At 42.1% G+C, this 14,158-nt stretch overlaps 1 protein-coding gene across 3 annotated transcripts in view; it reads left to right on the plus strand.

The window, feature by feature from the left end:
* furinb (furin (paired basic amino acid cleaving enzyme) b) overlaps positions 1 to 14,158 on the plus strand; it is a 176,674-nt gene that overhangs the window by 46,810 nt on the left and 115,706 nt on the right. For all 3 annotated transcript variants that reach the window (XM_057835926.1, XM_057835927.1, XM_057835925.1), the window contains 2 exons: positions 9,996 to 10,094; positions 13,712 to 13,807. In XM_057835926.1, coding sequence (XP_057691909.1) covers positions 9,996 to 10,094; positions 13,712 to 13,807 — 195 coding nt within the window. The remainder of the gene's footprint in view (positions 1 to 9,995; positions 10,095 to 13,711; positions 13,808 to 14,158) is intronic.

Consider the following 14,158-nt stretch of genomic DNA (forward strand, 5'->3'; position numbering starts at 1 on the left):
GATGTAAACAAATAATTATCCTTCACTTGAAAACACCCAATTATCCTTGATTTTAGTGCAGTTTAATGAACCTTTTTCCTAATGTAAAAACCCAGGAGTTTCAGCTGTGTAATCTACCTATAGATGGCAACTTGGTGGACTGCGGCATGTGTTTACGCATATAAACCATCAGCATCCAAAGTCAATACAAGTCTGTTAAATCTTTTAAATATGTACCGGTATGTTTTGGGTAAATGCATCGTAAAAACTCAGTAATAATTAAGGTCAATTGACAAGCTGATAGTTTGATAATTGGAGTGCTTTCAGTTCCACATACACCAAGTTGCTTTCTAATCCTAAATCGAGCCCTGGACGACTAGATGCTGTGCCCCCCCACCCCCTGCCACCCTCACCAAACAAAAATAAACAAATTAAAAAAAGATTTGGGGGGAAAAAAAAAAAACTGTTAACCTGTAAAATACAGCGTATGAAGTATGCTTAACACAACCCAACAACTGAAACACAGTGTTTGCTATGAATGTTACATTTATTAACGCTATCGAATAAGTTGAAAATGCACAATAATAATTATGTGCAAGAGAATAGTCATTTAACGTCAGAAACATGAATTAGGTTTGTAGAAGTAATTAGTATGGAAGATTCTACTTGTGACGATTTGGCTCAGATGTGTTGACCACTAAAGAGGCTCCGGATAGAGAGCACAGGGGATGAAATCAAATACTTTTTTGGACTCATCTGCATGTGTGCATACATGTGCCCACATTTAGTATCTGGTGAATAACAAACAGACATATAGTCAATATTCACAGACCTCTTAATGTGTTTAGCTTATTAACCCTTTAAGAGCCAACTTGTCGGCGGCGACAAAATTACGCATATCATCTTTGAAGTCTCATCACGCTGTAATTACGTCACCCACGTGCCCCTGGTTGGTCTTATTTGAAAGTGCAGTCCACGCCCGTTTTTACTTGAAATCAATCGACCAAGTAAAATGGGACATAATGCCATTTGAGTTTTATGGTTTTATTGCCCTCATAAATAAGCAATAAAACACTGCATGGACCATGTGTTTATGTCTATATTTCCATCAATTCTTGTCCTTTTTCACAACCGAAAGCACCACGAAAGACTACGTATCCCAAGAGCCATTATGAGGTCAAGAAGGATGGATGTAACGTGAACATTTGTAATAAATTACAGAGCGAGGCGCCACCTAAGGAGAGGTAGGCGAGGTAGCGAACGATGGCTGGTTGGATTGAGCAAGTGGCTTTGAAACGTGTGGAATGAATCGAAAACTAAATTTAGCGCAAGCGACTGCATTATTTAATTAACTCGAGGACGAAGATGACCAGATTTGTCGTTGTTTTCTAGGGATGAGTCACATGAGTGACAGTCTGACGGCGCAAACAGCGGAAGAGTGGGATGTGTGACGTAGTGTATGACGTGACCAGTTTGTCCTGTTTAAGAGGGAACTGAGTGGCATGCATGAAAAAATTGAAGTGAACTAGTTTGTCAATATTTTTGAAAAGACTTTTTTTCAATGTTATATTTGATTATTTTTCCCACTATCAATCTTTTCAATTTGTATATACACTGCTGGCCAAAAGTATTGGCACCCCTGCAATTCTGTCAGATAATGCTCAATTTCTCCCAGAAAATGATTGCAATTACAAACGCTTTCTAGTAATACCTTCATTTTTGCTTGCGGTGAAAAAACAAAAAGAGAATGGGGGGGGGAAAATCATTAACATTTTACACAAAACTCCAAAAGTGTGCCGGCCAAAAGTATTGTCACCCTTTGAAAAAGCATGTGATGCTTCTCTAATTTGTGTAAATAACAGCACCTGTTACTTACCTGTGGCACATAACAGGTGGTGGCAATAACTATATCACACTTGCAGCCAGTTAAAATGGATTAAAGTTGACTAAATCTCTGTCCTGTGTCCTTGTGTGTACCACACTGAGCATGAAGAAAAGAAACAAGACCAAAGAACTGTCTGAGGACTTGAGAAGCAAAATTGTGAGGAAGTATGGGCAATCTCAAGGCTACGAAGTCCATCTCCAAAACCTGAATGTTCCTGTGTCCACTGTGCACGGTGTCATCAATAAGTGTAAAGCCCACGGCACTGTAGCTAACCTCCCGAGATGTGGACGGAAAAGAAAAATTGACGAGAGATTTCAACGAAAGATTGTGCGGATGGTAGATAAAGAACCTCGATTAACATCCAAGCAACTTCAAGCAGTCCTGCAGTCCGAGGGCACAACAGTGTAAACCCGTATTATTCGTCGGCGTCTGAATGAAAAGGGAGTCTTTGGTCGGATACCCATGAAGACCCCACTTCTGACCCAGAGAAAAGCCAGGCTGGAGTTTGCCAAAACTTACCTCAGAGAGCCAAAAACATTTTGGAAAAATGTTCTATGGTCAGATGAGACAAAAGTAGAGCTTTTTGGGAAAAGGCATCATCATAGAGTTCACAGGGGTAAAAACGAGGCCTTCTAAGAAAAGAATACGGTGCCCACAGTCAAACATGGTGGAAGTTCCCTGAAGTTTTGGTGCTGACTCTGGCACTGGACTGCTTGACCTTGTGCATGGCATTATGAAGTCTGAAGACTACCAACAAATTTCGCAGCATAATGTAAGGCCCAGTGTGAGAAAGCTGGGTCTCCCTCAGTGGTCATGGGTCTTCCAGCAGGACAATGACCCAAAACACAGTTAAAAAAGCACAAGAAAATGGTTTGAGAGAAAGCACTGGAGACTGAATCCCATAGAAGACCGGTGGAGGGACCCAAAAATAGCAGTTTGGAGAAGGCACCCTTCAAATCTCAGAGACCTAGAGCAGTTGACCAAAGAAGAATGGTCTAAAATTCCAGCAGAGCATTGTAAGAAACTCATTGATGGATAGAGGAAGCGGTTGTTCGCAGTTATTTGTCTAAATGTTGTGCTACCAAGTATTAGGCTGAGGGTGCCAATATTTTTGTCAGGCCCATTTTTGGAGTTTTGTGTAAAATGATCGTGATTTAAAAAAAATTTATTCTCTTTGTGTGTTTTTTCATTGCAAGCAAAATGAATGAAGATATTACTACCAAAGCATTTGTAATTGCAGTCATTTTCTGGGAGAAATTAAGCATTATCTGACAGAATTGCAGGAGTGCTAATACTTTTAGCCAGCAGTGTAGATGTGTGTGTTGGAGAAGCTTGATTACATGTATTTACTTTTGATAAGGTGATGGGTACAATACCTGACCACACAAAGAGATACCCTCGAAACTCTTTTTGTGTCAGATGATATATATGTATTCATATTTTTTTTTCACTATTTTGCACTGTGGGTCAACTGTATATAACCTGTTTTGACCATAGTATGTGTAAAGGCCAAAAACACCTATGACCATACCTGCTGTTTGTGTTGAATTGTCAAATATAAAATAATTCAGTCTTATCTTTTTTCTGTTGAATGTTTATCCTAACAAGTTGAATAAATATTATTAAGCTTCAAAACGGTTCGTCGAGCATGTTTGGTTTTCAATGGGACATCAATATTACAAATTTTGACATAAGATTTTGGGAATTTGTTTTCTGTCTTTTTAGAATGTTGATTATAACTGGTCAGTGAAGAAAACAACAGTTTGGACATGAAGGTTATGGTGTCCTGAAAAAAGGGAGCCAACCAGGCCATTGTGAACATTTTTTCTTTGGAATATAAAGGCAACACCAAAGGCATGTAAATTCAGACAAAATAGGCTCAGGTGGTAAAGGGTTAAACATTAAACCATATTTTAACTATAAATTAACTGTCATGAACATTTGCATGGCATCTAACCTGAAATCCTTAAAACCACTACATTCACTACTCACATATATTATTTTGATATGATGCTAACGGTCATAGCCAATAAAAAACAAGCTAACAAATACGACATTACGTGTATGAACAATAGAGAACACAAAAACACATTTGACACAACTATTGCGTAAAAAATTCTTTGCAAATTAAGAAAGTCAACCCTAAGTGAGTGACACTGTCCCTGCTCTTACCTCCTTCTCTTTGGTTGTGTGCCGACAGTAACTGCGGTATGCAGGGGGCGTCATTGCAACGCTAGGGGCGCCAATTATAATAGAAGACATTCACTCGGATGCACCACGCGTGCATGCACCGCTAGCAATTTGCCGCCCCGAGCAACCCGACCGTGCGAGGATCTGGCATTGCTCACACCCTTCTAGTTCTCAATGTCATTGCCACCATGAGAGTATACCAGGGGAGCACTCGGAAGAAACGCATCCCATTATAACTACATTTTTTTTGTAATCACATCAGTCAACTACATAAGTTCTTTTGTAATACAGTTTCTACCTGCAAATGAAAATCCCTTTGAAAATAAATACATGAAAACTGCAATGAGCCTTCAGTTTAATATTTGGTAAATTCTGATTTGGCCAAGAAGGACCTTCTGGGCATTTCTGGAAACACTGATTTAACTCTGGATTTAATATGATTGTTTTTGTTTTTAAATTAAGATTCAAAGCACACTTGTAAAATGCCTTAAGCCATGATGCTGTCGGCGTGGCAGAGAGAGAGCTAAATAATTCAATGAAGAAACTTAAACTTGATAAAGTAATATCTGAAAGTAAAAGTGAGTAGTTTTGAGTGTATTTGGTGTAAATTGTAAACACATAATACTGATAGGCTCACTGATGATCCTCCTCCCCCTCCCTGCTTAACATCAGAGATATCATATCGACCTCAATTTCGTTGAACCAATACATTTCTGGTCTAAATTGCATACATCGACACAATAGAATTAAAATATTCCCACATAAGCACCATTCCAATGCAGCACAAGTCAGCCCTCTGCCTCATTGTTAGTTTGAAGATACATCTTGCAGATGCGCTGGGACACATCATCAGTGATGTAACCTGGCGTCATATGTTGTTCCGGGTCTTTCAGAATCAGACACCATCGCCCAGGAGACCCAATCAGGGTTGTTCATACCCTGGCCTGTGTCCCAGCAGCATTTACCCAGGGATGTGCCCTCTTAGTCCATAGCCATCTTTTGGCCTTCTCTGCGGCTTCAGTTACGGATCTAATAGCCTTCCATTTTGCCTTACCAGTGAGGCCCAGCAGTGTAAACACTGCTGAGTGAACACCCAGCAAATCCTCGGCAGGCCCCCTCCAGCGGTTCACAGCGAGCTCTCCAGCCCTGCCTCCTGCACTCTTCCACCAGCTCTTTGTACTTAGCACACATTCTCTTGTTGGCTTCATCCATACACTCTTCCCAGGGCACTGTAAGCTCCAGCATGATCAACTGCTTGGTGGAATGGGGCAGGATGATCATGTCTGGTCAGAGTTGTGTTGATGTTATCTTGGCTGGGAACTTAAGCTGTTTGCCAAGGTACACTTCCAGTAGCCAGTCAGTAGCGGAGGTGAGGAGGCCAGACTTTGCCCGTGATTGAGTGTTGGGCTTCTCTCTACCTCTATGGAACATGATGGTCTTTGGCTGGTGGTGGCCTTTGGTGGTTTTGATAGCAGTGGCTAAGCTGTCAGCAATTGCCCTTGGCACCTGATCGTGGTGCCAGCACCACGACCAGCGCCCATCTGCAAGGGCTTTTGGACAACTGCTGAGGAGGTGTTGTTATAGACAGCCTGGACTAAGAACCTGATCCAATAGAAGTCTGCTTTCCAGATGTTAGACCAGGGGATCTTTCTTTGCAGGAGATTCTCCCATTTAGTCCATGCTACTTGCTGTCCCATTCCCACCATCCTGCTGGCACGCACTTCCTCCACGTTTGCCCGCGCTTCCTCCTGGACGAGGCCAAAGGCATTAATTTAATGGGTCACATCTCAATCTTGCATCATTCATTAGCAGTTTTCATTTCTGTCTTTTTTTATTTTAAGATTGAGGAACATAGCCAGTGGAACATTTTAACCTCCTTGTGAGGTTTTTATTTCAAGCCTTATACAGTGGGGCAAATAAGATTTAGTCAATCACTAGTTGTGCAAGTTCTCCTACTTGAAAGGATTAGAGAGGCCTGTAATTATCAACATGGGTAAACCTTAACCATGAGAGACAGAATCTGGAGAAAAAAAGAAGAAAATCACATTGTTTTGATTTTTAAAGAATTTATTTCCAAATTACAGTGGAAAATAAGTATATGGTCACCTACAAACAAGCGATATTTCTGGCTGTCAACGAGGTCTAACGTCTTCTAAGGAGGTCTAACGAGGCTCCACTCGTTACCTGTATTAATGGCACCTGTTTTAACTCATTATCGGTATAAAAGACACCTGTCCACAACCTCAGTCAGTCACACTCCAAACTCCACTATGGCCAAGACCAAAGAGCTGTCGAAGGACACCAGAGACAAAATTGTTGACCTGCACAAGGCTGGGAAGACTGAATCTGCAATAGGTAAAGCAATTATTAGAAAATTGAAGACATACAAGACCACTGATAATCTCCCTCGATCTGGGGCTCCATGCAAGATCTCACCCCGTGGCATCAAAATGATAACAAGAACGGTGAGCAAAAATGCCAGAACCACACGGGGGGACCTAGTGAATGACCTACAGAGAGCTGGGACCACAGTAACAAAGGCTACTGTCAGTAACACAATGTGCCGCTAGGGACTCAAATCCTGCACTGCCAGACGTGTCCCCCTGCTGAAGCCACTACACGTCCAGGCCCGTCTGTGGTTCGCTAGAGAGCATTTGGATGATCCAGAAGAGGACTTGGAGAATGTGTTATGGTCAGATAAAACCAAAATAGAACTTTTTGATAGAAACACAGGTTCTCGTGTTTGAAGGAGAAAGAATACTGAATTGCATCTGGAGAACACCGTACCCACTGTGAAGCATGGGGGTGGAAACATCATGCTTTGGGGCTGTTTTTCTGCAATTCAGCTTCGTATTTCAAGGTCCTCGAGTGGCCTAGCCAGTCTCCAGATCTCAACCCCATAGAAAATCTGTGGCGAGTGTTGGAAGTCTGTGTTGCCCAACGACAGCCCCAAAACATCCCTGCTCTAGAGGATATCTGCATGGAGGAATGGGCCAGAATACCAGCAACAGTGTGTGAAAAGCTTGTGGAGAGTTACAGAAAACGTTTGGCCTCTGTTATTGCCAACAAAGGGTACATAACAAAGTATTGAGATGAACTTTTGGTATTGACCAAATACTTATTATCCACCACGATTTGCAAATAAATTATTTAAAAATCAAACAACGTGATTTTCTGTTTTTTTTCCACCTTCTGTTTCTCATGGTTGAGGTTTACCCATGTTGACAATTACAGGCCTCTCTAATATTTTCAAGTGAGAGAACTTGCATAATTAGTGGTTGACTAAATACTTATTTGCACCACTGCAAATAAAATTGCTTTCAGTCTGATGAATATTTAAGGGAGTAAAAAAAAAAAAAAAAACTGTAATGATGGCTTTAGTCAGACATTGGTACACTAAACTGAAAAGATAAATCATACTTTGCTCCAACATGCTCCGATGGAAGCCTGTGAGGGTTACACAAAGGCTATATTGACAGTGGTTTGAATCGATTTCATCTGTTAAAGATTACTTTGAATATCATATTGTGTTGATGGAACATACCACCCTCTGTCCTACAGTCATGTGGATCGGGCCGAATCGATCCAGCATCTGTATTAGGGTTGGACACCAGTTTAAATCGCAGATCGTACATTTCCAATGCAATCTGTAATAAAAATATGACCCGTGAGCCATAACTGCACATTAAATGTTTTAGTATGTTAAAATGACTTCACAAGCTACCTGGCTGTAAACTGTGCAATGGATCTCCTGAAGAGAAATCTAGATTTATTTTTTATTAAAGAAAAGCAAGCTCTGGTATCGAAATAGTATTGGAATCGGCAGATATTTTTATTCAAATATTGAGATCGGATTGGGAGTGAAAAAATGCGGATCAGTGTATCTCTTGTTGTGTCATTCAAATTAATTTAAAATTTGATGTAAAAGTATATGTAATGTGTACTGTTCCAGCAAGTGCTAATGTGTTAGCATTAACTTTGTTTGAAAGCTATTGTGATAAAGTGAGAAAATACTCTTCGCCTAAAAATCTGCCATTTGTCTTCTGAGATACAGCAAAAAATCTTTTGGAGAGTGCAGGGTGCCAGCATAGTGACAGTGATGATGGAAATTACCATGTTAAAGATGTGTGCTTATAAATAGCAAGTTTTCAACATGAAATTCAGTTTGGACCATTAATTTAGTATTAGGACCTAGTTGGTTTGCTTTCTACTGCGCAAAGTCAAATGCATGCTCATGTATTGTGTGATTTTTTTTTTCTTTTTTTTTTTTTTTTTTAAAAATTTTTTTCGGTTTGAATCAGAACCGTCTTTTTAATATTTACATTTTATTTTACGGTTGTTGAAGCTCTCTCTAGAACAGGTGCTATTCCATTACATGTGCCAAATAGATTTATGTGCACAAGGGTGAAAAATATGACTTCCATTTCAAAGTAATAAGGGTGATTTACTCTCATATGATTTGTTGTCATCTGATGATTAGAATTCAAATCATACTTGACAGCTGGTGACTTGGTCTCAGTGTTCCCAGACGAGGCTTCATGCCTCCAGTCTGGTCAGCCAGCCTGCGCAGTCACTCTGCAGCTCTAAAAAAGGCCTTCCTTCCTGTTGTCAACTCCACTCTTGCCTCACACACATCCATCCTTGCTAGTGGGCCTGACAAACCTTGCATCTCACTCCCTTCCTCATCCCCCCTCTGCCTGTCTTCATCCGCTCCACTGGACAGGGAAGGTGAGTCAGTCCCCAGTGGCACTAATGTACATATTGCAATGTCTGAATCTGCAATGATTGCGTTCTTTCCCTATATTTTTCCTTGGATATTATATTAATGCAGCCTAATATTTTTCATGCAGTAAGGTTTTATCTTTTTTTTTTTTCTCTCTCTCAAAGAATCCATGCTTAAACTTGACCAGTGAAACGGGGTTTCATGTATCTCTAAAAACAAGACTGAACAATAAAACACTCCTTAAGGTGTTAAAGCATTTCATTGACATCTGTCACTCCGAACAAATAGAACACTCCCAAAGGTGTTCGAGCATTTCAGTGACATCTGTAACTCTTTGGCTCAAAAGCTTTGTTATGGCCAGCACATTGCAATCAACACACACGTGTGTCACGTGCATGCTGCACACGCAAACTCCGGCACACACAAATGTACCCACGCACACAGCGATAAATCGCAGCCAGGAAAATTACCGCCCCAATTTTTATTTACTGTGCGAAAAATTGACATATTGAATATCGCGACAGGCCCAGCAGTGTTAGCAGTTGGGTGAATCTCACTTCTAGACGGAAATGTAAATTTGGATTGTATGTGAAATCTCGGCGGGCTGAGTGGTTAGCACATCGGCCTCACAGTTCTAAGATCAAGGGTTCAATCCCGAGCTACGGCCTTCCTGTGTGGAGTTTGCATGTTCTCCCCGTGCCTGCGTGGGTTTCCTCCGGTTTCCTCCCACATCCCAAAAACATGCATGGTAGACTGATTGAACACTCTTAATTGTCTATAGGTTGGAGTGTGTGTGTGTGAAATGTTGTATGTCTCATTGTGCCTTGCGACTGGCTGGCAACAAGTTCAGGGTGTACCTTTCCTTCTGCCCGTAGTTAGCGGTGATAGGCTCCAGCACCTCCACGACCCTCTTGAGGAAAAGCAGCATGGAAAATGAATGAATGTGAAATCTCACATAACGAACTACTCGGCCATACATTAAGGCTAGTTGCGAAGCTCAGATACTGCATGAAAGGACATATCTGTCAGATTTGGCTGCACTGCAAGAAGCGCAGCAGTTATTTAAGGCTTCAACAACTCCTCCCGTAACCCTCAACAGAGGTGAATTGAGAGGTATAGAAGATGGATGGCTAGAGGGATGGCCAAAAGCTATAGTACTTGTTACTCTGCAAAGAAAAAAAAAGCTTATTCTCTCTCTCTCTCTCTGTATTTGTGTAGGTTTTTGGAGATTATTATCATTTCAGACATCACGCCGTGGAGAAAAGAGCTTTTTCTAGACACAGAGGGCTGCACATCGGACTGCAACAAAATACTCAAGTAAGACTTTTACGTTCACTCACAAGCAAAGAAGCCAAAAGTCCATTCGGTTGTACCTGTATATCATTTTAAGGAAAAACTGATGATGATGGAGAGTGAATTATTAAATGTATTATAATCAGTGTCTTTTGTGATGTTAATATTTCCCAAACCTGCACACATGTGGAAAGGCATTTCCCTTGGGTTTATTACGAACTAGATTTTATGTAACATTTTTTCCATTGAAAATCTTGGACACAAGTATACAGTGGGGCAAATAAGTATTTAGTCAACCACCAATTGTACAAGTTCTCCTACTTGAAAAGATTAGAGAGGCCTGTAATTGTCAACATGGGTAAACCTCAACCATGAGAGACAGAATGTGGGAAAAAAAACAGATAATCACATTGTTTGATTTTTAAAGAATTTATTTCCAAATTAAGAGTGGAAAATAAGTATTTGGTCACCTACAAACAAGCTAGATTTCTGGCTGTCAAAGAGGTCTAACTTCTAATGAGGTCTAACGAGGCTCCACTCGTTACCTGTATTAATGGCACCTGTTTTAACTCATTATTGGTATAAAAGGCACCTGTCCACAATCTCGGTCAGTCACATTCCAAACTCCACTATGGCCAAGACCAAAGAGCTGTCGAAGGACACCAGAGACAAAATTGTAAATCTGCACTAGGCTGGGAAGACTGAGGGGCAGTTTACATGGCGACTCTGCGACACAAAGACGCAATGACTGAGTTGCGGACTCGCCTCTCATGCATATGGTGTCGGCGAAGACGGAAGGCGAAGACGCAAAATTCTGAATCCTGCCTCGAAAGTGGAAGAATTCGATTGCGGGGGAATGAGGGGGGCTTGCTTCGCATGCATATCAAAGGCTACTGCCGCGCCGGACCCACGATGATAACGTCAGCACTCGTACACGTCACATTGGGCGTGTGCAGCGGTGCTATTTAACATTAAAAACTGCAAATGGCGGAACGCCGGCTTTAATTTACTGTTTTAATAATATTTTTACATTTAAATATGTTGAATGTTTCCATTTTTTTACCTTTAGGAGCAAAAGGAAAATGCCACTGCTTCGAATGGGCGGGCATGTTTTCTTCCGGGCTAAGGAGCCCCGTGGGGTCAAAGTGCATCATTCGCTGTCACCTTGTAAATCTGCACTGCCCCCTAGGGCCTGGCATGAATACTACATTGTTTTCATGCGGAATTGCGACATTGTTCGAATGGAAACGAAACCATGTAGATGCACATTTGAAATTTTTCGTCTTCTCGGAGAGTCACCATGGCCCCTGAATCTGCAATAGGTAAAACGTTTGGTGTAAAGAAATCAACTGTGGGAGCAATTATTAGAAAATGAAAGACATACAAGACCACTGATAATCTCCCTCGATCTGGGATCCATGCAAGATCTTAACCCGTGGTGTCAAAATGATAACAAGAACGGTGAGCAAAAATCCCAGAACCACACGGGGGGAGCTAGTCAATGACCTACAGAGAGCTGGGACCACAGTAACAAAGGCTACTATCAGTAACACAATGCGCCGCCAGGGACTCAAATGTCGTCTGCTGGCGGGACAGCAGCGTGGTCGTCTGCTGGCGGAACAGCAGCGTGGTCGTCTGCTGGCGGGACAGCATCGTGGTCGCAGGAGTCTGCTGGCGGTAGAGCAGCGTGGTCGCAGGAGTCTGCTGGCGGGAGAGCAGCGTGGTCGCAGGAGTCTGCTGGCGGGAGAGCAGCGTGGTCGCAGGATGAAAAAGGAGCGATCGGCGTGGGCACAGGACCGCGGGGAGCCGGCGTGGGCACTTGACCCCGGGGAGCCGGCGCGTGCACTTGACCGTGGGGAACCGGCGCAGGCACTTGACCGCGGGGAGTCGGCGCGGGCACTTGACCGCGGGGAGCCGGCACAGTAGCCTTGGGAAGCAGAGACCTCAAGACATGCCCACAACGTCGGCGTGGACGAGCACGCCAAGGCCCGAGAGGGTGAAAAAAAAAGGCATGAAATCAAAATCTGGGTCGGGATCGGTGTCGGAAAGAAGGTTAATTAAGTCAGGGCCTTCTTCACAATCAGAGAAATCTGAATCCAAAAACAGGTGAGGAGGAGGGCTGGTGGGTCGGAGGCAGGCTGCTGGCCAGAGGTTTCCCGCTGGGTCCATATTAGGTTGCGTCATTCTGTCAGGTAAACCGGGCAGGCAGGTGCAAAAATGATTTAATTCAAGCCAACAAAAACAAAGTACAAAACAAAGGCTGTGGTGATCCAAAAACTCTTAACAAACAAAAGTCAGGCTAACTAATAAACTTACTTTACAAGCAGGACGAGGAACACGAGGAATTGGGGAAAAACGCTGACATGAACGTGGAGATTGACATTGACATAGACTCTATAGACGCAACAAGGAGTGAAAAGAAACTGGGTGCTTATATAGACCCATGCAGACAAGGGGTAACGAGACAACGAGGAACAGCTAGGCAATACAGGAGGACTCACTAGGAGCAGGCAAAACAGGTGAAATCAATGGATAATCACTGGGACAACTCGCACTAGGAAAAAAACCCAACACAAAACCTAACAGAAACATCAGGCTTTGGGGCTGTTTATCTGCAAAGGGCCCAGGACGACTGATCTGTGTAAAGGAAAGAATGAATGGGGCCATGTATCGAGAGATTTTGAGTGAAAATCTCCTTCCATCAGCAAGGGCATTGAAGATGAGACGTGGCTGGGTCTTTCAGCATGACAATGATCCCAAACAGACAGCCAGGGCAACAAAGGAGTGGCTTCGTAAGAAGCATTTCAAGGTCCTCGAGTGGCCTAGCCACTCTCCAGATCTCAACCCCATAGAAAATCTGTGGAGGGAGTTGAAAGTCCGTGTTGCCCAACGACAGCCCCAAAACATCACTGCTCTAGAGGAGATCTGCATGGAGGAATGGGCTAAAATACAAGCAACAGTGTGTGAAAAGCTTGTGGAGAGTTACAGAAAATGTTTGGCCTCCGTTATTGCCAACAAAGGGTACATAACAAAGTATTGAGATGAACTTTTGGTATTGACCAAATACTTATTTTCCCCCATGATTTGCAAATAAATTCTTTTAAAAAATCAAACAATGTGATTTTCTGTTTTTTTTTCACATTCTGTCTCAATGGGTGAGGTTTACCCATGTTGACAAATACAGGCCTCTTTAATATTTTCACGTGGGAGAACTTGCACAATTAGTGGTTGACTAAATACTTATTTGCCCCACTGTATAATATACATCTTTTAAATATGGCTGTGACGCAAGGAAAGTACAATTTTAATTCTGGTACATTAGGACAAGTGGGTCCAAATATGCTTCATGTGCATCCATCACTTCAAACCTGCCAATGCACCAGGTAATCTGCCATTTCAGAAACAGCATTAGCCACTGTTTGGTTTTGCAGCCAATTTTATACCTGTTGACAAATGTACAAGCGATCAGTAGGTTAACATGTAATTTAACGCCCACAATTTTGACCTGCAACATGCCCACCACCAGTGAAGCTGACACATTCTTAGGCAAGGTTTGATGGCTTTTGCAATATTGTTACTTATAGAGTCCAATAATGACAAAATGACGCATGTCAATGTATCTTTCTTTTCGCACACCTCAGGTTCTATGGGCAGAGCAGCAAGTGGTGAAAAGAAGGAAGAGGCGGGATGTCTTTGCAGAACCAACAGACCCCGATTTCCACAAGCAGTGGTACCTGGTGTGTAATGATCAATTTGTCTTGTAATTCAGTCTCATACATTGGTAGACATGACATTTTTGAGTCAAAAATTGCGAATTAAGCTCGTTTTTTATTTCAGATTTTCATTGTTTAAGCAAAGACACTCATCATGATCTTGTGTTATAAATTTGTAACCACCAAATATATATGCCACACTCGACAACATTTAAGCCACAGATGTCCACTTTGTATTTTGGGATATTTATTTCAAAAGACATGCAGCTCATTAGCCTGTTAAAATCCACAAATAAGATGCACTGCACTGTAAGCCGAAGAATTCGAAGTGGGAGAAAAAAACATTGTCCAAATATTATGGCCATTCTGTCTATG

Source organism: Corythoichthys intestinalis, chromosome 5 (genome assembly GCF_030265065.1).
Source record: "Corythoichthys intestinalis isolate RoL2023-P3 chromosome 5, ASM3026506v1, whole genome shotgun sequence".
Lineage (NCBI taxonomy): Eukaryota > Metazoa > Chordata > Actinopteri > Syngnathiformes > Syngnathidae > Corythoichthys > Corythoichthys intestinalis.